Consider the following 24,594-nt stretch of genomic DNA (forward strand, 5'->3'; position numbering starts at 1 on the left):
CAATCTCATATGTAACTTTCAATAGCCTCGATCGCATCAGCTAGTAATTATTCGAATTCTCAAATTTGCATCAACGAATTATCTACATTTGGGAAATATTCATATCTGCAAATTTTTATAACTGCTTTCACACTCACATCTATAGATTTTAAAAGATTTTTTCTAATTTACTATTCTTAAAGGTGAAGAAAGAGATGAAACATGGGATTGAAGATAACACCAAATTCAAGGCAAAGTAGAATTAATAAATGATATATTCACTTTTCTATGTAAAATCATAATTTTTCAAAATATAATTACCGTTGAAACTTAAACACATGGAAATACAAATAAAAATAGCCTGTCATTCTTTAATTATACATTTAACGAAAATCTTGATTTATCTATTTCCGATACATATCCCACTTCAAATTTATTAATTCTATTCAGCCACCATTGGCCTCACAGATGCTGACAAGTCTCTCAAGAAAATAGTTGTGAGTATTGCGAATGAAGTATGGGTCCATGGAAGCCTACTCCTCGTTGTCGGAGGTCTTCATAGATTCAACGATTGGGTGCTACAGGCCCTCTTCTTGATATGTTTTCCAAAATAAAATTCGAGGGGATTGACATCCAGACTGTGTAGTGGCGTATTCGCTTTCCCCAAATGGCGATGTTGTTAGTTAAGAAGGTCTGATTAATTTTTTGCAGTTGGAGAGGGGCCCTTCTTGTTGAAGGACAACGTTGCCCTCGGGCACATTTGCTTGGATCCAGGGGAGTATGTTGGCCTTGAAAATCTCGATGTACGTGGCTGCCGTGAGCTTGTAACCCTCCGGTCAACATGATTAGGAGAGTCCTTGAGGGCATCTGCATTTATGATGTGTTTTTTCCTGAGTTCCATGGTATGTTGTGGTCGAGCCTCTTTTTAAAATTTTAGGTGGTCTTACGAGCCATTCCCATCATCCTGGCCACCACTGCTGGAGTGTGAGATGCACGAAGATGAGTTGATGCCCCAAAACCTTAAATCTCACTTTTTGACATTTTTGTCTGATTATAAAAAGTTAAAAGTAAGAAAGTGCTTCAGATACTTGGGTACCTATATAATTACGAACAGTTCGAATTTCCTTACACAGAACCTCTCAAATCAATATACTACATGTGTATAAGTTTCAAATTTCATCCCGGTATAAATATGATATTTGAATTTGCATACCCAAACTTACAGATATTCGATACATCACTAATACGTACATACAAAATGTTCATCCAGAACCTTGTTTTGTTTGTCCGTTCGTCATTTGCCTTAGCTGCATTGGACACACTTTACTTTAATATATTCAATCCCCTATGTTATTATTTCTAACCTTACATATGGACATCATCTAGACTACGGTCATTGATTATTAGAATACTCTTATTGCATCCATCTGTATATATAATATGTATATCATCAAAGGGTTCAAACTTTTTTTAATGATTTATAATAAAAAAATAAAAAATCGCCAATACGCACCCCAAAATTTCAAATAAATACAATAAAATAGCTCCCCTTATGTATAGTATTAAATAACGTTGAAATTACAAATATATATATAATACGAGTATGAATCAAGTGAAGAGAAGAGGAGAGTAGCAGATACTCTTCCTTCCTCATTTGAATGATTTTTTTTTTCTTTTTGTGAGTCATTCAAATTTTTTTATTTTTTCATTTTATATTTTTTTTGAAGCAATTTTTCCACGTCTAGAACATTTGTCTAAAGGGTTAATGAGGTCTCCATCATTCACTGTTATACATATATATATATATACATGTGTGTGTAAGAGAAAAAGGGGGAAAAGCTCGTGCTCTGTGTTGATACCATTTTGCTTAAGGAAGGGAAAACCACGCAATAATAGATGGCACATTCTCCACATTTATTTATGTGTTTGAACGAACATTTATCATAAAATTAATTAATGAAATAATTAAGGTTCTAAATATCCATTTATGTATCATACATACATTATACATACTACAATAAGTTCCAAACATCGGTAGATAATTACTAGCTATTGTTCTCACGATTGCGGTATCCTGTATTTCAGAACTTTTTCATATATTTTTTATACGATAACTATTTCCATAAATTGCTAAAAAAAATTTATAACATCAATTTTGTATTCTGCATCCTTTTATAAAATACCATTTTGTTTGTTAGAGCCAGAAATTTGATGGGCAATGTCATTGGCGGCCAATTTTTGAATGACATAATGTCACTGCAACTAACTTTACAATAATACTTTGTATAGAACCTTTTAAATGCGTCAGTATCCTGGTACCATTATATTAACGGTATGCTAAGCAACACTCTTGGGAAAATATAGTTCAGTAAGATCCCAAGATATTTATACCATAGTAAATAATAAATACTATGAAATTTAATTAGTTTGTTTTAATTGTATATATAATATGAAGAAGAAAAAACTTCCATTTTAAGTTTGTTTTATCCAAAGCTATAAAGCAATATATATATATACTAAACACAACTTATTAGCTTGAAAATATTTCTTTGGATAAGAGACAACTTTTTTTTTCTGAATATATCGCTTTTAGAGACAACTGACAACGTTATTTTATCATTATATCTTGATTTGGATTTTTTTTTCCTTTGCAGACTTCATGTTTTGATTCTATTAAAAAGATATCTTCGGAATCTCCAGGAATGAGATGGTAAATAATAAATTCTGTAAAATTTAAGAATTACCTCAAAAAAAAAAAATAATAAATAAAAAAAATAACCACAACCTCTAACAGTTATTATGTTCTGTTTGAAAACTATTTCTTGACATAACCATAAGGTCATCTTTCAAATCATAAATACCTAGTTTTGAAACAATTGGTCATGATCTGCTTTAACGATCTTTCCCTGATTCTACTGAAACCTTGAAAAAAGCTGGAACATCGGGGTTGAGATGAGTGACTCATACAACAAACTGACTAAATTGTCAAATTTTCCATTTGTCAGACCTTTAATAAAAATTGGCAAAAACCCTGAGCTTAGAGTAGTTTCAACTCCTATACCCCTAAACACAAAGGTCATAACATAATATTCAAAAATATCTTGAAATAATACTCATTTCTATATATTATGTCAAAATTGTCTAATCCTTGTAGCTCATGCAGCCTGCATTAATAGGTTGTTATTAGACGAATGTGCTACAGCAAAGGCAAAAGGACAAAGCTGGAATGGAAATAGAATATTTATTTAGTTATCACAGGATTGACTAATTTTTACTCTTTCTTATCTTTTGATTAACTTACAAAATCAAACAATGGATTGAAAATTGAATGAAGATCCTTTTGAGACAAAGACGGGGAAAAGTCTTTATACTGCAATTCCGAAACAGGTGTCAAGTTTTTTCTCACAAGATCAAGCACTTGTATATTTCTTTTGAGTTCATATCAAGTCCTCAGAAAATAAAAGATACCTTAGGAGAGTATCTCATTCTGGTGAAAAAATTTAAATAACTTCTATGTCCAAGTCGAGTATTGAGTTTAAACTTTTGAGTCCAAGTAAATTATCAAGTGTTTTTTGGTGTACCGTAAGTCTTGAAATATAGACTGGAGTCCAAATTTTGACCTCTTGCTTGAGGTGTACAATATTTAAAAGTCCTACAGATTATAAATACTGAGCAAAAAAAGATTCCAAAGATTCAAATTCTATTTGATATGAGAAAATGTAAACATAAATATTGCCCTGATTTTTTACTTTTGTTGAAGGGGAAGAAGAGATGCCTTGGAGCCAATTGAGATTTTATTCTGTAGTTTCTGAGATTTTTTAAATCTTTATTTGTATTTATTTTATATTAAAAGATAAAAAGCAATCAATATTCTAATTTCGGACCTATCCATATAAAAAAGAATCAATAATTTATTAACAATAATTTATCATGAATAATGATTATAAAAAAAAAAATCAACTATTTTTCATTTTATATATATTTAAATCATAACATAATAAAGTTGATTCATATAATTGTCGTAATTTTTTCATGATAAATTAAATACCCCCAGTGAAAGTCAAATTTACTTATTAAATATTTATTGAAAAGTACTACAGCATAATATGTATTCTGAATAAAGTTTTTATTTAAAAATATAAGCACGGGATCAATATAATTTAAAATAATAATGCATGTTTAATGAAATAAAGGGTGAGAAACTTAACTTCCTATTTTCAAAATGCAATAAAACAAATGTTGTAGTCGGATTTTTTTGTTTCATAATGCTAGTTCACATTAAAAGTTTTTGTTTTACATATCTTTGAAAGATAGGTCTCCATTGTACATACACCGAATAAAAAAACTTTCTTTTTAAATTGTGAATGATAAGTAGACCAAAAAAAAAGTTATTTTTTGTAAAGGTCTTGAAAATGTTGGGTATTTCAGAATAAATGCAGTTTCAATAAGTATGTTTGACGAAATTGTACCAATTTAAGATTTTTGGTTGACACCAGATCTGAAGGAAACTATTTTTAAATTTTTTAGCATAATTATTGCAAATTTCAAATTATGAAAATGATTTGAAAAAAAAAGAAGTTTTTTTTAATGTTTGAAATTAAAGAAATGAATTAATTTTCATAAATTGCACCAACAAAAACTGAAAAGCTAAATTGCATTAGTTTAAATATACAGAATATTCTGTATCAGCATTTTTATAAATATTTATTTTCGATGGCATTCTTCGAAAAATAATGCAAGAAAAATACTGATGGTATTTTTTTTTAGAAAACATTGGTATCGATCCTTTTAAATGATACGACGCCCAACCCGCTACTACTTCTATAGACTGATGATCACGCATTATAAAAAAAAATATGTTGCTGTATCATGTATAATACTTATAAGTCTAAGAAAATATGTACAAAATAACCTTGAATCGAAATTTTTGGAGCAGGAGAAGTTTTTCGTCGGAGCTCTATGCATTCTGAACTATCGAGATGCGAATCACTTCTTTATATTTGTATCTAAATAGAGCATAAGGCTCCTAAATCTTAAGGAACCCATATTTTTACAACAGGGGTAAGTTGCGACATATATATTGATAAAATGATATTAATGTAATTAGACAATGATTATCTCTCTATAAATACGTTTAGAAGTGATAATGTGACATTAATAAAGAAAACCATGGAACATACTTTTATATCAGAATACAATTGATAAAACTGATTTGTTTTGCTTCTTAGTGAAGAATTTTAATTTGTTCCAGTTTCCATAAATATTGAGCATATTTAATTATCACAGCAATATCAATTTCGAAATGGAAGACACTGAGTCCCAAATATCATAGAATATTAAAAATTTGAGATTATATTAGATATGAAAAGTGAAAATTTGAAAATCCCAACTTTAGGAGCAGATATTACTCAATAATTCCCTAACATAATGAATTGAGGACTTTACACGGTCCTTTAACTAGGGTTAAAATTTAGAAAGATGGAAAATCAGTGAATAAATGATCAGATTTTGAAGAAGACCATTGTATTGATTATATTTCACTCTATTTATTTTCAAAACAAAGTTAGACATTTAGAGACACTTTGTTATCTTTTGAATGAAGATTATCTTCCTAATTAATAGTAGTTTATAATACGGATTTCTTGTAGCTCCTTCTATTTTTTTTTTTTTTTTTTTTTTTTACATAAAAAATATAAACAGGCACAGTTATGACACAATTGAGCAAAAGGGAAGTGCATCTCTAAGAAAAATTGAAAAATGCAAAGGGAAAATTGGACAATAGAGAAAAGTCAAAGTGGAACTCCTATTTCAAAGATCTACTTTGCCTTTTTCATAAATACTCCACATAAAATCGACCTAATATTTCGTGAAACGAAAATGTACTTTCGTAGTTTTTATTATATAAATACCTATGTAATCACAATATCTGACGCCCAGCTTCAAAATTAAAGTGGCAAAACATGTATATATATGTAAATGGTCAATTTAACTCCAAAAGGAGCATTGTCGGGACTTTTGATGACCCAGTACTATGACAAAAACAATATGGAAGGATTAAAAATAGCCCTTTCTCTTTTTTAATAAAAACTGACCAAAGAAAATAGAGAAAAGTACCTGACTATCGTTCCCCAAAAACGAGGGCATTACATCAAATGAAAATATGTATTGTCATAAATAAAGGGACCTTACTCCCCGTCCTACCCAATACTCTACTCATTTCTATATATGTTTGTTGTAGAGTGTAGAATACATATTCAAAATCATCATGATCATCAATTTAGAGAATTCACTCCCCCCTCCCTCCTATTTTTAATGGGAATGTGTTTTTTTTTCTTCTCCTATTAAAAGCACTAAATAAGAAGAATAATACAAACATCCTCATCATCATAATCGACAACCACCATCACTGTAGTGAGTTCTACAATGTACAAACGAAATAACATGTCGTTCGTCGTTGCAGATGACCAATTTTTTATTCATTTTCTCTCTCCTTACGTTGTTAGAAGGACCGACCCGTTTTTCTTACATATTTTATCATAGTCATCCTCACTATGTAGCCTACCACCACTAGTAGGGGCTCATCTACATACATATAATATAAGCATTAGCAGATGGAGTTAGAAAAAAAAAGGACTCTCGGGGTAGAGATTTATTTTTATTATTGTAGTGCTGTATTTCTTTTTTATTATTATAATAATACTTCTACTGGTTTTTTAACTATGCAAAGCAGAGCTCTCTTCACTCCATCATCAAAGGGAATAATAATACTCATATATATTTTATAAATGTACAAACTATTCATTATGAGATTGGATTCTTCGGTCGAATAAGCTGACCTCCCGTGTAACGGATTATATACATACTACTGATCCGTATGTTACCCGCGGGTAGGGTTGTCTATATTCAAAACGTGTTTTCTACAACACAGATAGGTCGTTCATTACTTTCAGTACAGGTCCTAATCACCGCCGACGCCTGTTTCCAAAATAGTATTTTCATTAATAGTATTTATTGGCGTATTAGTGATGAGTTATCTAACGCCTTCCTTGTGTTCTTTTGTATACCAGGACTAAAATATTTGTACCAGAGTCCATGTATGTCAATATGTCAAAAACAATGAACCATCGATAACATAATCCCTCAAATTTGTCACTCAAACAAAAAAAAATGTTCTTTATGAAACAAGAAAGAATAAAAATTGTTTTTAATGAAAAGTCTTCAAATTTTTGAAGTAGCTCCTACACAAACAAAAATCCTTTGGACACCTCGTATATATATGATTAATTCCTCTTGACTAAATTGAAATGTTATTTTTAATCAAAAAAATATTGAAAGTACCCAAATACCAATATCGGTTTTAGAACCAGTAAGAAAATATTGCTATCGTAACAATAACAAGTTACACCAATCAATCCCCTCCCTAAATTTTTCGTGGACCAATATTAAAAAACTGTGATAACGTCAATATGTTTACTATTTTTAACATTTGAAATGTCATATTTTTATTATTAAATAAGTGCCCCCCCCCTTTTCAAGGGTATTTAAGTCTCAGAAAATATGATAAAAACTCAAGCAAAATATTCATTCTTTATCATGCTTTTATCCCACACATTTAATTTAATACACACTTTTTAAACATTGTAAAGTAGCCCTGGTTTTCATATGGTTAAACTTTTTTTTTTTTTTTTTTTTAGGGTGGACATTTCTGTGATAAGATATTATATCAATTATGGGAGTATGGAAGGTTACATTTAAAAACATTACACACTAAAAAAATAATTTGGAAGGTAATTTCATTGTGAGCAGAAGGGTTAGTGGTAGTATTGTAAAATAAACTTCTAAATTTCATTTCAATACATTGAATTAATATGTATTGGATATGTAATAAGGATAAAAATAAATTTAGAAATACTTAAAGATAGGCAATTAAAAAAATTTCATTTATGCTTAGATTGTTTATGTGGAAATTCTAAACAAAAACGATCTACTATAAACCATAAATATATAAAGGTAAATTTTTATTTTAAAATCTCCTAGTAAACAACATTTTTTTTTTTTTTATGTGTCCATTTGATGTAAATGTAATCCAATCTGCACCCCTTTGGACACTGTTGAAAATGCAGCATATGATTGACCATGTGAAAATACACATTTTTGTAAATATAGAGATTTTTTTTCAAATGTTTGACCTTGTGATTTATTTATTGTCATTACCTTTGATAACTTGTCATGTTCCTTCTTCAACCATAATGAAGATTGAAAACAAATACTAAGATTAACTCGCTCATCCTCTTTCTAATTTCCCTTATTAATTCGTATTTAATACACGTTCTCCCTCTTTCTGTTATTACGATAATTCGTTTTTTGTATTTTTTATTTTGTTAGTGCATTTTTGAATCAAAACCCATACCTTAAAAAAACATTGAGACACGTGGAATCGATCTTGTTTTATGAAAAAACTCGACTTACTGGAGAAAAATTAAATTTGCCGTCCAGGGCCAAGGAATTCGGTCTGATTAGAATTACACATAGCTTTAAGTATGTACCTCAAAATTCTAAACAACTTTTATTTCATGTCTAAAGTCTGTATCTGTCTTCGTTTTTGAAATAAATACGTTTTAGTTATTGCTTCTCTAACCCGGGCATACATCACAAACACAAAGAAATTATTTTAATACTACGTAGAATGTATTTTTGTCAAATTTCCTATAATAGTTAAATTAGATGAAATGTATTTGGTCAAGTTACATATTTCAAAAGAGGGAGGACACGCAGGCTCAAAAAAAAAAAAAAAAACCAAACTATCACACCAACATACTATGTGTTCATATCAACTGAATGAGTAGATACTTCTCATTGCATCCCTGCTCTCAATACGTCATCTCACGAATTAAGATATTGTTCACGTTATATATCTAGATGTGAAATAATATATTTTCAGAAATCTATTTGTTCAAATCCCTTCTTCTTCCAATCCAATCTTGTATGGATTTATTTATTGGATTTTCCAAATCATGTGGAACTAACTCTAATTTTCTTTCCCTCATTCAGGGCTTCATTCCTTTGACTAATCCCTCTGCATCTATCTATATTTATCATATACGTAATTACCAGAAAGAGGGATTTGTACTCCAGATTTACAATTCAACATGGACTACATCCTTTTTTTGGAATACTTGCGACTACAAACTATTTTATTCTTAATACAAGAACAGCCGTAGCCCTATTAATCCTATTTTACAATTATGGAATTGAAATGAACTGATTTTTTAAAAAAACTCAAACTGGATTCTAATTTCAAAGAACATGCACTTGTGAGCAAAGACTTGAAACTAGATATGAGCTTGCAATGTTATGAATTTTTCCCAACTAGTATAATTACAAAAAAAAAAACATATTCTGAGGAGATAACGAGTAGAAAAACAAACTCTCTCTATCTCTCAGCTGAAAACTCCATCTCTAAAAAAATCCTTAGTGGATCTATCGATATTTCCTATATGTATAATTACCACAGGTGGGAAAAAGTGCTTACACTGCAAGTCTAATTCGAATATCAAGTTTTCAAGTCTTTCATTGTGATATTGAGTTGAGTTGGAAGTCTTCAAAATATGGACTCAAGTCCAAGTGGAGGCTCATTATCGAGTCAAAGTTTCCACCAATGATAATTACCAATATATATATATATAATGATATATTCAAAGGATAAAAAAAGTGAGAAAAAAACAACTTTATTCATAGTCTTTATTTAATTTACAATGGGACAAAATATATTGGAATTCAAACATCTTTTTAAGAACACTTGTTTAAAATGTAAAATAGTCGAAAGCCCTTGGGACTCTTTGCACTTTCCTCCATAAATTCATAGTTATCGGAACGAAAGGTAATGCTGAAGGGTAGGGAACGAGCTATCAAAAGAAAGTTCAAATATTCTGGAAACAATTTAATATCTTATTATTCTTACAACATATAGATTTGTTCGGAAGGCTGTTGGGCCTCACAATTCCTGTATTTGCGGCTGTTCGACTCCCTACGGCACCCAATCCCTTGGATGCACCACAAAAATAATTAGCATTTAATTGCTTTTCATTTGCAAATGAAGTGGCTGTTGGAATGATGAGACAATCGAAACCGAGTTTAAGATTGAAGTCGTAATTACAGCAGATATTGTCATCTGTAAGAGCCATTGTTCCAGGCCCTGATAATTGAAAGTCTAATGGATCTGAAGTAGTCCAACATATTTGGCAGGTGTTTGCCTCTCGTCTAGGTAAGTTAAAGAGGGAAAAGTCAAAATAAATATATTAAAAAAAACATGATTTTTACAAGTGACAGGTATCGAAATGATATACTATTAGTCACAGTGTGCTCCCTTGTGTGTTAGGTGAAGAAACGTCATAAATAGGATAAGCTTAAGCTATTATGGTAGAACTTGGAGTTCTTGACATTTACACGGGTGGTACAGAGTATAAAAAGTTTGAGAACCATTGATATACATAACCTACACTTACCGCACACAAATTCTTTGATCTTGATTGGCAAGATGAAGTCCACCCTGGTAATTGAATGAAGTTACATCGTTGGTCAATGGTCCAAAGAACCACTGAGTGCATCCAGAGGGAGCTAAATTGCTATAAAAACAATCATACTGGGTTACTTTGATTAACCAGTTGGAGTTATCAGAAGAGCCATCCAGAAGAAAGGTTAAATCATTACAATTACTGTTTGTATCCACGTACACTTTGGTACACAGTAAGAGTTAAAAAAAATACACATTTTTTATCATACTGAATATTATTTTCATAGGGCCTCACTATGATATCCGTCATTCATTCCACAAATAACAGGTGGAGTAGTACCACCAGGATTAGATACAGAAAAACTTTCAGAATTGCATCGTGTAGATGAAGTGACCTCTAACCCATTGGCCTTACTCGTTGGTGCTCCATTCAAAATTCGACCAATTACTCCGCTATTGCCATTGTCCGGAGGGAGAATAGCAAATGATATGAAATCCAGTCGGAGTTGGCAAATATTCGCACCACAAGGACATATTTGTAAACGACAAATGTTTGGTTCCTTCACATTATTCGTTTGAGGAGATGTAAAATATGTTATATTTTCAGTAGAAAGCGAGTCACAGCCATGGCGAACTATTAATTGACAAAAAAATATATCTTTTTGATGCATGTAGAGGTATCTTTTTTCGATCTCATATTGAATGTTTATTTTTGTGTAATAAAAGTTGCCAGTACATAACATATATATATATACAAAAAATTAAAAATTAATGTTAAAATGTGTATCTTTTTTGTTGTTATTGTGGAAACAAACAAAATTTCATATTTTGCAATCTAAAGAAATTAAATAACTATTAATCATATTTCTATGAAGTATGTAGGTATGTGAAATGTCTTTTCTCTCAAAAAATTACTTACATATGCAGCAAACACCGAATCCTGAAGCACAAGAAGACCCTTTTAAAGAAGAATAAATAAAAATATATTAAGATGGGACTTTTATATATTTGAGTTGTAGGTTAAATAAAAACTTGAGTTGTTTTTAAGCATTATCTACATATAATACATCTTTTAAAGTAGAATTTCATAAAATTATTTCATTTTACCATTTAAATTCGTTATTAAAACTACAATTCATTTTTCCTCAGGTGCTAGGTCTGACAAATCTATCTTAATAGTGTGTCTTTATTTTTTTATAGGGCTAATGAAAATAAATTTTATTATTATAATCAATGAATGCTTATGTATACTCGAATATATATTGATGACTATAGTTTAGACAAAGGTTGAAATCTTTGTAAGAGTAAAAGTCACGCCTAAGAAAATGTCCTAAAAAATACAGTAAAATTGAATAAGAAAAAATCTGCCGACATCAATTACTTAAAACTATTGTTAGAATTGTAAATTTCAAGCATTTACTTGCATATATATATATTTTTTATATTGACCATCCAATAAATGTGTTTAATATTAAAAATCTGTAATCATTAGGTTCTAATTTTTGAGGATAACGTCTATGCATAGCAAAACTTATGTAATATATTTATTTTTTTCATATGAAAAAAAAGTAAACCATTAATTACCTTAAATTTTTCAAGGTATATAGTCTTTCATTTATATAATGAAAAAACTTTAAACTGTAAAGTAGAAAATTTATGAAAATAGGAGTAATAGTGTGATTTAAACAAATCATAACTTCATTAATTTTTGTATATTTATTATATATTCATGTACATATAAGGGTATGTTCAATTAAACCTTTTCTTTGATAATTAAAATGAAGTATTCATTTTACTATGAAAAACGCTATAATTATTTATATAAGGTCAATTTAAAAAAAATCATAAACCACATACTTTGAAAAATTTAAGATCAAAAACTAAAGTAATGGATTACTTTTATTGTTCCATTACTTCATTTTTCAAAAAAAAAATTATATATATATATAATATAAGTATTATACTTTATTAAAAAGCAAACAAAACTTGACTATAATTGTTTTGGTTTATGATATATAACAAATCAAACATTCATCAAAATAAGATTTTTTCATCTTTAAGGCCTCATAGCTCGTAGTTGAAGTAAATTGAATTTCAAAAATTCAATTTCTGAGCTAGTTTACAATCTATAATAGCAATGACTAAATTTTAGTCAAATCTGTTTCCTCATGAAAAACACATTATAAATATGAAAAGTGTATCTCTTTTTGACACATAAAGCAAAATAAAATTATGAAGGAATAATACACTTACTTGTTTCATGTATAAATATTAGATTGTCTCTTAAATTCGTTTTTTTTTTTTTTGAGGGAATTTAGTTCCTCATAGTAAACAATGAAGAAATATAATGTTTGAACAAAAAAATACTATCTAAAGACAGGTTAAACAACAATGGCAAAAAACCTGTATCTAAATTATGTTCCCTCAATCATACAACTTTGATAAAAATATGAGTTGGGATGGGACTTTCGAAGAGAGCGAAGAAAATAAAATTGTAATGTTTATCTACAAAAATCCCATCAATTACATGACACAAGACAAAAAATAAATATAGTCTAGTACAAATTTTTAAAATAATCGGAATTAAAGCTGTTAATTTATTTTTTCTTTTGATATGTTTGTTGCCTATTTTCTCAGAGACTCTTATGGTTGATCTTAATTGATCAACGTTAAGTATTCCCGTCCAAAAAAGGGTAGATCATTAGTTACAAATATAAGTCAAAATAAGTAAGCGGTACAAAAATTGTTTTGATCATATGTTATATATAAAGAAAGTGTGCGCTCTAACAAATCTAATTTTACATCTTTCCTTTTTAATACGGTACAATCATTTTAGAAAAAAAGTTATTTATTAACTTCTGAGTGATTGCATATAATGCAGTGGTTTTTCTCCAAGTTATAAAATTTAGAAATATATGGTACCTACACAAGCCCCCCTATTTTGATAAAACACATTTAAGAACCACTCTATTGCTGTATATGTGTAAGCATTAAGAAAGAATGAACCATAACGTTTAGTATTTAATAAAAGTTATAAAATCAAACTAAGGGTTTTTATGATTGCAAAATGACTTTTTTAAGCTTTTTCTTACCCGGCATTCCCTTTTTTTGTTGGCATTCGTTTATTGTGTAGCATGTTCCATCTGTGTCATTGGGATCACTTATACATGGGTCATTTGGAAACCTATTTTATATAAATAAATTGTTAAAAAATGTTTGTAAAAGATACATTTTAACCTCCGCTACTTCCTTCTTAAATCCTTATGTGAGTACTTAGCTCAAGGCTTTTTGCCCCCTCCCCCCTTAAAAGGGATATTATAGCCATATAAAACTATTTCCAAGAGAGAGAGAGATAAAAAAGTAACTTTCTCAAAAGGCTGCTCTAGTAAAATTTGCCGTTAAAGGGCTAAATAGTACTAAACTTTTCTATTATATTTTATTAAAAAAAAATCATTGATACAGGTGTGTTTGTTTAAGGCGAGCCACTCGGGTTTTCGACTGGATAAAAGTTAATAACTGGAAAAGTGCCTTCTTATTTAGGTTTTTTGTATTTTCAATAATCTAGACTAAAACGGACAATTTTAACTCAAGCCATAAACTATTGTTGGCAACATTCTGTTCCAGCTTGTCCCTGAACTTTTTACAGCTGTTCATGACGAGGCTCCGGTCCAAGTCGGCTCAAGTGTCAAGCACAGCGATAAATAGTCTCCCTTGAAAAAACAAGGTCATCCCTACTTTTTGTCGATGTCTTGCCTTGGTAAAAAGGGCTAAAATATCTCTCCTGCGCCCTATCTGAATCGTCAGATTAATGTTCGCCATGAAAATACTCAAAATGAAATGCTTAATGAGTCTGTCTTGTAATGTCAATAGACTCATTGATTGGTGGACAAGAACCAAACATAATCTACATAATTTTAATGGCTGATTTAAAAGTGTAGTCTTTAGCAAACACACATGTATTATATTTTCATAATAAAATCATTTTATGGAAGGGGGAATATTTGTATGTAATATTACACTCTCTTAGATCGATTATTCTTAAGCTGCATTTATAATTGACATTGACATATAATAGACCAGACTTGTATGCATACTTATTTGGGTTTTTAAAACTGATAACAGAATACATAGTTACCTTACAACTTCAAATAATGAAACTGAAAAAAAAAAAAAGTGAAAAAAACTGATTAAATAGAAATACTTAAAAAATATAAAACTTGTCCTCCACTTTATAAAATATCGCTGCTTTCGAATAAAAATGTCATATCCAGTTCAAACTTCAAAAAATTGAAATATTACTAACAACTTTCTTCATGTTTTGCTTATTTTGAAGAGTATTACAAACAAATTTTAATTACTTTTAACACTATTATGGCTTTTATCATATCCCATACTAGTTATAACAAAATATTTAGAGATAATTTTTGTGTCTCTGGAACAATTTTGAAATGTACAGATAGGATATTTTTTTCTTAAGCCTTGATATGTTACTGTAAAGCAACACAGATATATATATAAAATAAGTTAAATTAGTAAGAATATTAATAAGTAAACAACATCTTCTTTTTTTATTAACCATATGATATAAAGAAAAAAATTGAATATTTATTTTATTATTTTGGATATATAATTTCAATGTTTGGAGAAAATTGAGAAAAGAGAAATTATAAGTAAATTAAGAATGTATGTATATAGAAGGCGTATCAAATATATGACATAAACAAGCTATTACAATAATATTTTTGTTTTTTGGATTGATAAACGACAAAGGGTTTGAAGTTGACCATTTTTTAAATATGTGGAAAGATACATTTCTAATCCTAATATACAAAAACCTAATTGATTAAACGCTGTAGAATGTGCAGACAATATTTATTTATATACAGTGAAACCTGCACTAAGTGGCCAAGTAAAGGGAAATAAAAAAGTGACTGCTTAGTACAGGGGATTTCTTAAATTAGATGTCCTATTCTGTAACCAATCTAAATTTGAATACTGGATATAGCCACTTTGTGCCGTGACACGCTTAAAAAGATGGTTGTTAGACCAGGTTTGTCTGTATACTTAATAAATAAAACTCAAAATGTATATACATACATGCTCTTTCTGATGGATTAATCTTTGTTGATATGGATAAGTGTCTTAATAAGATGATTTTGATAAGTAATAATGATGAAACTAGTGCTCTCTTGTTGGCTGTCATGGTGATGAGGATAATGTTTATTGATAACCAAGTGACAACAATAATTCACTTTTTTATATACATAGAAATATTTATATGTTTACTTGCAATTTAATAATTGTTACTCAGCACATATGATCATTTAATTGATTTCTTATTACAAACCACCCATAACCTATCCCCCCCCCCCTTGTAACTTTTTCTTTTTTCTTTTAAAAACCCTATTTCTAATAATTGGATTTCCCAGTAACCGAAAAAACTTTTTATTGCTATTAATATAAGCAAAAAAAAAAAAAATGCAATATGGCGTAGCCATATATGAAAAACAGTACTATAAGTTCGGCATATATTATATCATACTTGACACAACGTTATTTTCATTATGAAGTTTAACGAATAGTTACATACATAATTACTCAAGCCATCAAAAATTATAAAGACCCCATCACTCTGGCTATTCCTTGTAATAAACCTCAATCAAATGTATTTTTTCTGCAATTCATTTCATGGCAATTTCGTATATATTTTCCCCATCAATACTTGAATGATTACAAGACAAAAAATAAAGCCCCAACTAAATGCTTAGAGGTTAAAAACAATGAATAAAAATTGCATATATAATCATTTCTCTTGCTCAAAGCCTGGTGTAAAGAAGATAGCATTTGCCCAAAATGAATGGAAAATTTGTTTTAATTTTGATACTCTGCCCCATTTTTTCATCTTCAAGTAAGAATCTTCCTAAGAAAGATAAATGTAAGTTTGTTTATGCACAATTATTGTTATTATTATTAATTACTCGTTTGATTTCATGGCAGTTTTAAGTCTTTTTCATATTGTGACTTTTCAAAACTTTATTTGTCCATCAGCTCTGGATTCAAGGTCAGTCGTGTTTCATTATATCTACATAAAGCTGATAAGATATTCATTGATTACTCAATTTTTTAGAAATGGAACCTGTCTTTCTGCTCAAAAGTGTACGACAAATTCTGGAATTCCCTCGGGAAAATGCGCGAGTGGGTAAGTGTGAATACAATTTCTTACATATTTATAGGGTAGTATTGGTACGTATATACAACATTGTACAGGTCTATTGATTCATGTAAAACGGTAATTAACAAAACTTATATTAAAACCATGGTACTGCAGCGCCATTTTGCAATACAAATGACTTTCTTATAACTAAACCCACAACTTTATAAATTCCTCAAAAAACAATATGTTTTCTACGAAAAAATTCTAATTTACACAGTCCCCCACCTAAAAAACAAAAAAAAAAAAACTCGAGGACTGCATGTAAACTGCCCTTAACGACATTCTTCTTTGATATCTGTAGAAACAAATCATAGAAATAGCAATACTTAATTTGACACCAAAATTGGTTCATAAATGTTAACAACATCAATATATAATTAGTAGAATTTTGCTGTCGGGAACACAATTTCCAAGGATTTCTGTGGAGTTTACTTCTATGGGAAATCCTGCATTAAAATGTTTAATTTAATTATTTATAATTCTCCATATCTCCATCACAGCTATGTATTTGGTAAATATTAGGTGTTTTTTTAAACAGTATGGAATGTGGAAATTCATACGACTCATTTTAAGTGTTAAATGGATTTCAGTGGTGTGCTCCAGTTGGGAATTAGCCTGCGGCTCAGCTTATGTATTTTACAGTTTAAACAACTTCCAATTCTATCGATAATTTGCTCGTTCATCATTTACTAATGAAGATTTTTTTTTCCGGTTCGGTTCGGTTCGGGTTCAATAATTAATATAACGGGGGTATATAAAAATAACCTGTGCATTATAAGTAATGAAGAGAAAATGAGAAAAATCAGAATGAAGAATCGTAAGACTTGCCAAAAGTGTATCAATTCTTTAAAAATTTACAAAAAAATACTTAAACTTCCCTCTAACGTGATCCTATCATTTCCAATGATGAACAATTTTAGAAAAATATTTTCCGGTATCCGGCTCAAAGAAAATTTCCCGGTGAAGGAGAAACCCTAGTCCCTAGTTAGTCACTTTATTACCAAAGGGAGGCTCAAGGTAAAATGAATTTTATTGATTTTTTATATTCAATGTATTTTATGAATTAAATTAGAAGTACCTAATTGCTTAACTGAGTTGTCATCCTTCAAGAGAAGCAATGTACCAATGTATGTTCTAAATATTTTAAAAAGTCATACTTATTGCTAATTATTCACACCTTGATGCTTTTATAAGGATACGCTCATTAAGCAATTATTATCAGAATGAGCATTTCTAAATATTTCCATAAGATTAATTCACGGATTGACTTATTTTGAAATCATTTATGTTTTCACTTTTAGTAATTTAAGGAAACAGTTCATTTTATACCAAATTTGCGTATATATACTAAATAGATATAATAAAAGAGTACCAATAGGATTTTTAAGCCGGGAGGGATTCATTATTTTTTTATTTTTCTCCTGATCACTTTTAAATGATCTTTTTTGAGAAAATAAATTAAAAAAGGACATTTTTTAGATACTAAATTTCAGATTTTGTTTCATACTTTAACAATTGATTACACCCTTTTTTTACTATTTATTTTTACATTTTTTTTTCCTTTTCTTATTATTGTAAATATATGAACATTCAAATTGAGGAGGAAGGCATTGCCTATCTTGTTCCACTAATTTTGTTTATACAAAAGCCCAAGAAAATCTTGTGAGAATTTCAGTTCCTGAAAAACTAGAGAGGGGCATCTCCCATCCTTGTCCTCACTAACAGCGAACATGATATAATATATCTGACATCTAAATAACCACGAAAAACAATTAAAAGATTATACCTAAATCATAACTCTCCAACTGTTGGGTGAATAGGGGTAATTCAAAGCGTGAGGGAAGGTGTGAATTGATTTTCCATAAGAATTTTTATTAGGGTGAGCAATTGTTTTTTTTTTTTACAAGATATGTTCTCCTTTTACAAATCCTATAAGAGCACATTTTGATAATTCAAGGATCAAAATATATTTTCTCAAATATTAAATAAAAATTGCCTGTTTGTTAAGTATCTCATTATAATTACGGAGCTTTAGAGTACAATCCATAAACCTTTGTCTCCCATCAAAGCTATAAGAAAAGATGATATATTGATTTTGTTATTAATCTTTGGCTCCTATATGCACGGCTAGTTTTACCCCTATCAAGAATATCCCTGGCTATACAATTTTTATTCGTTATGTGAGTCATAAATATTTTATTACTAACAACACAACATCTACAAATTCATTTGCTTAATTTTGCACAAAAATATATGTATCTCTAAATGACATCTTGAAGAAAAAAGGTCGTCATATAACTAAAAAAATACTATCTAGCTAACTGACGGCCCCATCATACAGAATATCGAGTGGACAAAGAATTTCTTGAAAAGTTTGTTATCGATTCAACTTGGCATTAGCTGTTGATAGTGGATTTACTCTATATTTATATGTATATTTTTTTTATCTTTCGGTTGTGTCATGATTTTCAACAAAAATACTAATACAAGAATATAATACAGCGGGGAACTTATACGGATATGTCCAGGGCTTAACAAAGAAAATACGTTTTTTTTTCGTTCAAAATTGGTTTTTTCAAAATTATAATTATGTTTTATTTTTCACTATATCGAGAGGAGTCTCCTTAACACCTTTCAATTCATTCTTTAGCTTGAACAGTTCTTTCTTCCATCAAGGAGGAGTGTAAAATTAAAACACAAAATTGTTTCAAATCTATTGTTTATAAATTATAAAAGTAGACTCACACTTAGCACAATAACTTACAATCTAAAAATGTCACTGTTGTGAAATTTTTAGAGCTATCTTTTAAAGGTTTATACTAACTGAAAATGAGGTGAATTAATAAATAATAGTACTATCTCTGTGTAAAAATCAAAAATTATCATCCGATGGGTTTTAAGTATGTATATACTGTTTACATGTCCAAAAGTTTGACACGCACTTTTTTAAATAATAAATTCTTTTTATATATATATATAAATGATTTAATTAAAGGTATTCAATATATTTCTTCATTTAAAGTTTTAACATAACTATATATGAGGTATCAAGAAAATGTTTACCATTCTGGAATATATATTTATAAATGTCAAGAAAAAAATCCCTGTTTTTCCTGATAAACTAAAAATATCAGGAAATATGTCAGGGATTTTTTGCAAGTTATATTATATTTATTCCCTCTCAGTTCTCACTTTCATCATTTCACAACCTCAAGATAAACGTCAACTATTTTTTTCCCCAGTCTACCTATTTTTTATGAAGAAAAAGTGAATGTATAAAACAAAATTACATATGTACAATTGTCTTTATAACGTAGGAGTTTTAAAAATTGCTCTTTCATTGATTTTTTAAGCTAACCTTTTTCTACTTTTTAAGGACAATATTGATAAATAGTCAAAATTGAAGATTTTTAAGTATTTTGTAAAATTTATTCAAAGTAACTTATTTACTACAGCTGTTAACGTTTAAGAGACAATAAAATATTTTCTCCATATAATAACACCTCTTTTATCACTTTTTCGATGTGGCAATACATTTGCAACTCTGGTAGGGTATATGTTGGAAATTCACGTTTTTTTTTCTTGTTTAATGATCCATTGATTATATATTAACCATTGCATCCATGAAATTTTTTTAGCCAAATAGTTGTATAATTGTTCAAATCCGGGATTTCAAATCTCATGTATCAAATATGCTTCGTATGGTGTTAAAGATAAAATATTCTTTTTAAAGTTACGAACTGTATGGTTTTACATACATATGTACATATATGACATCATAGATTAATCATGGAATTCTAGAAAGGTAGAATTTTGTTTTTACGTTCACTGCAATTTCATGATTTTTTACATTTATAATTATAAGTTGATACAATACCCAAAAAAACATTTCAATACTGTTTAATGCTAGGATTTTTCTATCTAAAGTATGCCAAGCATACTTTATCTGCATTTAGTGTTAAAACGCTGAGTAAATAATTACCAACTATATTATATAGTATAAATACTGAAGAAAAAACAAACTGTAGAAAGAATTAGTGCAAAGAAATGTAGATAGTGTTTATAATTTAAAGGCAGGATATAAATTTTAAAGGCTATTTTTTAACAAATAGCTATAAATATTGGTATACATTTGTAAAAACTATGTGTAAACGTAAAACGTCTATTACAAATAAAGCTCTCCCTTTTAGTTCACTCTCACTGAATGTCAATGCTAACTTGATGTATATTTGATGGAAATAGCCAAAGTTGCATAAAATATACCTTAGAAAGTGAGAGCAGCCTTTTCTAAATGAACGGGATTTTTCTTATTTTTCATGGCTGCTATCATCACTAACTAATTATGATGAGGGAACATCAAAGTATATAGTAAAAATTAGTGTTCGTGGTCATGAAAGACTGTAAAAAATAAGAGTTTGGTTAGGAGTTATAAGAGTAAATCTTTGCTTGGGATAAAATTGAGGCTCGACATTAGAGTTATTCCAGCCTATATGTCCTTGCTATAAAGGGATTGAGATTTAGAGACATTTTCATTATATAACTATTGGATTCAAACTTGAAAAAATAAATAAACATATTCAGTAAGGTTAATTTTGTTTTTACATAAACGATATTACAGGAAATATATGATAATAAGTAGAATTACTATTGTTTGTGCTAATACCTATAGAAGCAATAAGGATATTGTACAGTATTAAATTAGGAACACTGAAATGTTGTGTTTCCCTTACTTTGGACCTTGCACCAGCATAACTTAAGTATTGACCAGTTAAGGTCACCTCTCATGTGATGTGAGTATTAATACTATTCTTTTTTTTTTTAAATTGTAACCTACATGCTATTGAAATGTTTGCTTGATATTTGATGGAAACTACTTAGATATAAAATAGGACATATTGATTAAATCAAAACAATTTTAAAATATCCAAGCGACGCACAAAAAAATCAAAAAGTGTTTTAGATCAATATAGGTATGATACTATTAATTCCTCCTTTTTTAGTTTATATGCTAGAGTTGATTAAATATTTAACCCTAACTATGTATATGAATGAAGTAAACATAAATATTTCCTTCGTAATATTCCATTACAATTATATTTGATATAATCTATTAAAACTATCTAATTATTTTATCGATAAGTATATAATTATAATAAGATATTTATATATAAAAAGGAATTAATCAACTTATTCAGGCTTGTATAAATTTACAAATATGTATAAACAAAAAGGAAATTGGGGCTAGTTGGCATGTGATATAGTTGATTCACTTCAAATTTTATAACAACTTTATACGAGATGATACGTGAAATAAAAGTCTTATACTGTTGCACTAGCTACGGCTATAATATATTAAAGTGTGATACATTATCTAAATTTAGACTCTCTGATTATTTTTTTCATGTTCATTAATTATCTTCTGAAGTTATAGTACTACTATAACTTTATAAACACTTTTTTTTATTTGAAAAAATAGTTATTTGTAGATACTTTAAGACAATGTTGCATTTTCTTTATAAAAAAATTCTAAACTAGCCTACTTTCTTTCTAAGTGGACACCCTGTATATTGAATAAATTCAGTCGCATCATAATATTTATACCATTGTTCTAGACTAGGAGTTCTCCACCGCTTTTTGGGTGTTAGCTAAAATGAGATAAAGATATATTATCACCGGCTACAATAATGAAACATTGGCTTCACTGTTAATTGAACAGAAAATAATATATAAACATGATAATAGTCATTGATGCTTAAATATTTTTCTTCCTACATATTTTTACTTTAATGCCTGTCTTGCTCTTGAATTCGGAGTTGTTGAATTTTTTAAATTTAGCATCTAGACTGGTTGTGGCAATACTCATAATCTGATCTAAGGGCTGATGAATGAGTTTATTATGATATTTTTTTTTTTCAATAAATTCATCTAAAAAAACACGACCATGTTGTTCAGAACATTCAACAAATACAAACACCCAATTGTTTGCTATGCTCAAATCATAATGACAATCCAATCTTGAATGGTTCTATATAAGATGATGGTTTGAATAAATTTGATTGGATATGAATCAACTCGAGTCTCAATCCACCAATATTTACATTGTTTACAAATTTATGACCTTTTCATTTCCATACACTATGGAGAAGGGAAGAAAATGGGAAAATTAATCAGTAAAAATACACTTTTGCAATTATGGAAATTTCAAAAACTTTGATCAAATTATCTGATCTCTCAAACATTTTTTTTTTGTTGCTTTCTTATATTTTTGTTATGATTGCTAACATATAATCTTCGTAGGTTGTTCGAAATGCACTCTTGAGCCGAACATGGTCCACGGGTAGCTCGTTGAGAATCCCTATTGTAGGCACAAGATGTACATATAATTATACCTATTCGTAATTTTTGTACAAAAAGTGCAAAAAAAAAAACGCCAAAAATCTATTAAAAATATTGAATTTTGGATCCTATCAACTGATATTAATTTTGGTGTAAAGTTTCTATATAGTTTACATATATTAAGAAGGAAACATTGTCTCTATATTCGTATTATATATATTTATTTAGATATCTAAAAACGTCTCATAAAGATGTAAAACAAAAGTTATTTTTCATTAATATTATCAAAGACTACTATTATTATTATTATGAATGTAAATCTGTGCCAAAAACGATAATATCAATATCTACTTTCAGTAAAAAAAAGTGCATCAAAATTATTTAAAAAAAGAAAAAAAATGAAGAAGAAGAAAAAAAAGTATTTAAATTGTACATTATGTTTCAGACAGTTGGATATAGGTATACATAACATGTACAGGGATACTAGGAGTTATATCCCGGGACAATGATTATCCTTCTCCCGGTATTTTCGGGGTTTTATACATATGGGTAATTTCCAGGATGTTACTGCATTGATGTATTCCACAATAATGTGGCATTTAAATTGACTTTTAACCGGCAGGGACGGGCTGTGTTTTTCAAAAGCTCTTTCAATAATTACTCTTTAAGTTTTCTTTTTGATTTCCAAAAAGCGGGTCCTGCAGGCTCTACAAATATCAACCTGCAAACGATTAGTAATTATGATAAAATAAAGAACATGAGCATTGAGAATATTTGAGAAAAAACAGCTGAAAATGTATTCTTTCGTTTTAAAATATAAAAAATAAATACTTAAATTTCAAAATAGTTATTATTGACTGACAGGATACCAAAGTGAAAAAAAATATTTCCCGGCGTCCTGCTCAAATATGATTTCCCGGGAAATAAGAACCTCATATATATAGCTATATCTGCATACATCACGCAGGGGTGGTGGACAAAATTTGTATGCTTAGGTCATGCCTATCTAATATATGTATGGGTTATCTTTGGATATGAATTCAATGGCTTATGATATTCCTCAAAAGGAGTCTTTAAAAAAAAAATGAAATAATAAAACTATTTTATTTTTTATTTTTTTAGCGACAGGTTCTGTATTTTTCTTTCTTTCTCTTATTCTCAAGAATAAAAACTTACCTACCTATAATACGTGTCCATAGAAGATAAAAAAAGTATAAGGAACGCCCATTTTTATTACAATATTATTATACATATATTTATGAGATCGAGATGCATTGAATTTGAAGTCAAAAAAATTTGTAAAAAGGTTCGTGATGTATTATGTAGAAAAAGGATTGAATCAAGACCTGATCATCTCACAAAAATATACACTTCTGTTAGCTGTTCATAATTTTGTTTATAGATCAGTTTTCTGAACGTTCTTTGGTTGAAATATAATTAGCTCTTGATAAGTCGTGAGCAATTCAATATAATATTTGAATAATTATTCCATACTGGAAAATAATTGAGTAGCTGCTACCAATTGATTCTGAGTTTCTTTTTATTTTTTTTT

The 24,594-nt window shown here is 29.0% G+C and overlaps 2 protein-coding genes and 2 long non-coding RNA genes across 4 annotated transcripts in view; 2 read left to right on the plus strand and 2 right to left on the minus strand.

The window, feature by feature from the left end:
• Positions 1-9,405: 9,405 nt before the first annotated feature.
• On the plus strand, positions 9,406-10,921 carry LOC139904861 (uncharacterized). The gene is made up of 4 exons (XR_011779111.1): positions 9,406-9,859; positions 9,950-10,243; positions 10,303-10,725; positions 10,780-10,921. It is a non-coding gene; the product is annotated as an uncharacterized lncRNA (long non-coding RNA).
• Positions 9,681-11,268, minus strand: LOC121115356 (uncharacterized). Its single transcript, XM_040709580.2, has 4 exons — positions 10,788-11,268; positions 10,485-10,713; positions 9,941-10,239; positions 9,681-9,884 (listed from the first exon to the last, which is right to left on the minus strand). Exons 1-4 carry the CDS (start codon positions 11,233-11,235, stop codon positions 9,769-9,771), a joined length of 1,092 nt encoding a protein of 363 aa, XP_040565514.2. The 5' UTR covers positions 11,236-11,268; the 3' UTR covers positions 9,681-9,768.
• Positions 11,269-11,411: 143 nt separating this feature from the next.
• Positions 11,412-15,689, minus strand: LOC139904862 (uncharacterized). Its single transcript, XR_011779112.1, has 4 exons — positions 15,590-15,689; positions 14,628-14,649; positions 13,585-13,676; positions 11,412-11,450 (listed from the first exon to the last, which is right to left on the minus strand). It is a non-coding gene; the product is annotated as an uncharacterized lncRNA (long non-coding RNA).
• A 615-nt stretch (positions 15,690-16,304) lies between these two features.
• LOC121114982 (uncharacterized) overlaps positions 16,305-24,594 on the plus strand; it is a 32,604-nt gene continuing 24,314 nt past the window's right edge. The window contains exons 1-3 of the mRNA XM_040709119.2: positions 16,305-16,427; positions 16,490-16,553; positions 16,620-16,691. Of these exons, the coding sequence (XP_040565053.1) occupies positions 16,346-16,427; positions 16,490-16,553; positions 16,620-16,691 (218 nt within the window). The 5' untranslated portion in view covers positions 16,305-16,345. The remainder of the gene's footprint in view (positions 16,428-16,489; positions 16,554-16,619; positions 16,692-24,594) is intronic.

This window comes from Lepeophtheirus salmonis, chromosome 3, assembly GCF_016086655.4.
Source record: "Lepeophtheirus salmonis chromosome 3, UVic_Lsal_1.4, whole genome shotgun sequence".
NCBI lineage: Eukaryota > Metazoa > Arthropoda > Copepoda > Siphonostomatoida > Caligidae > Lepeophtheirus > Lepeophtheirus salmonis.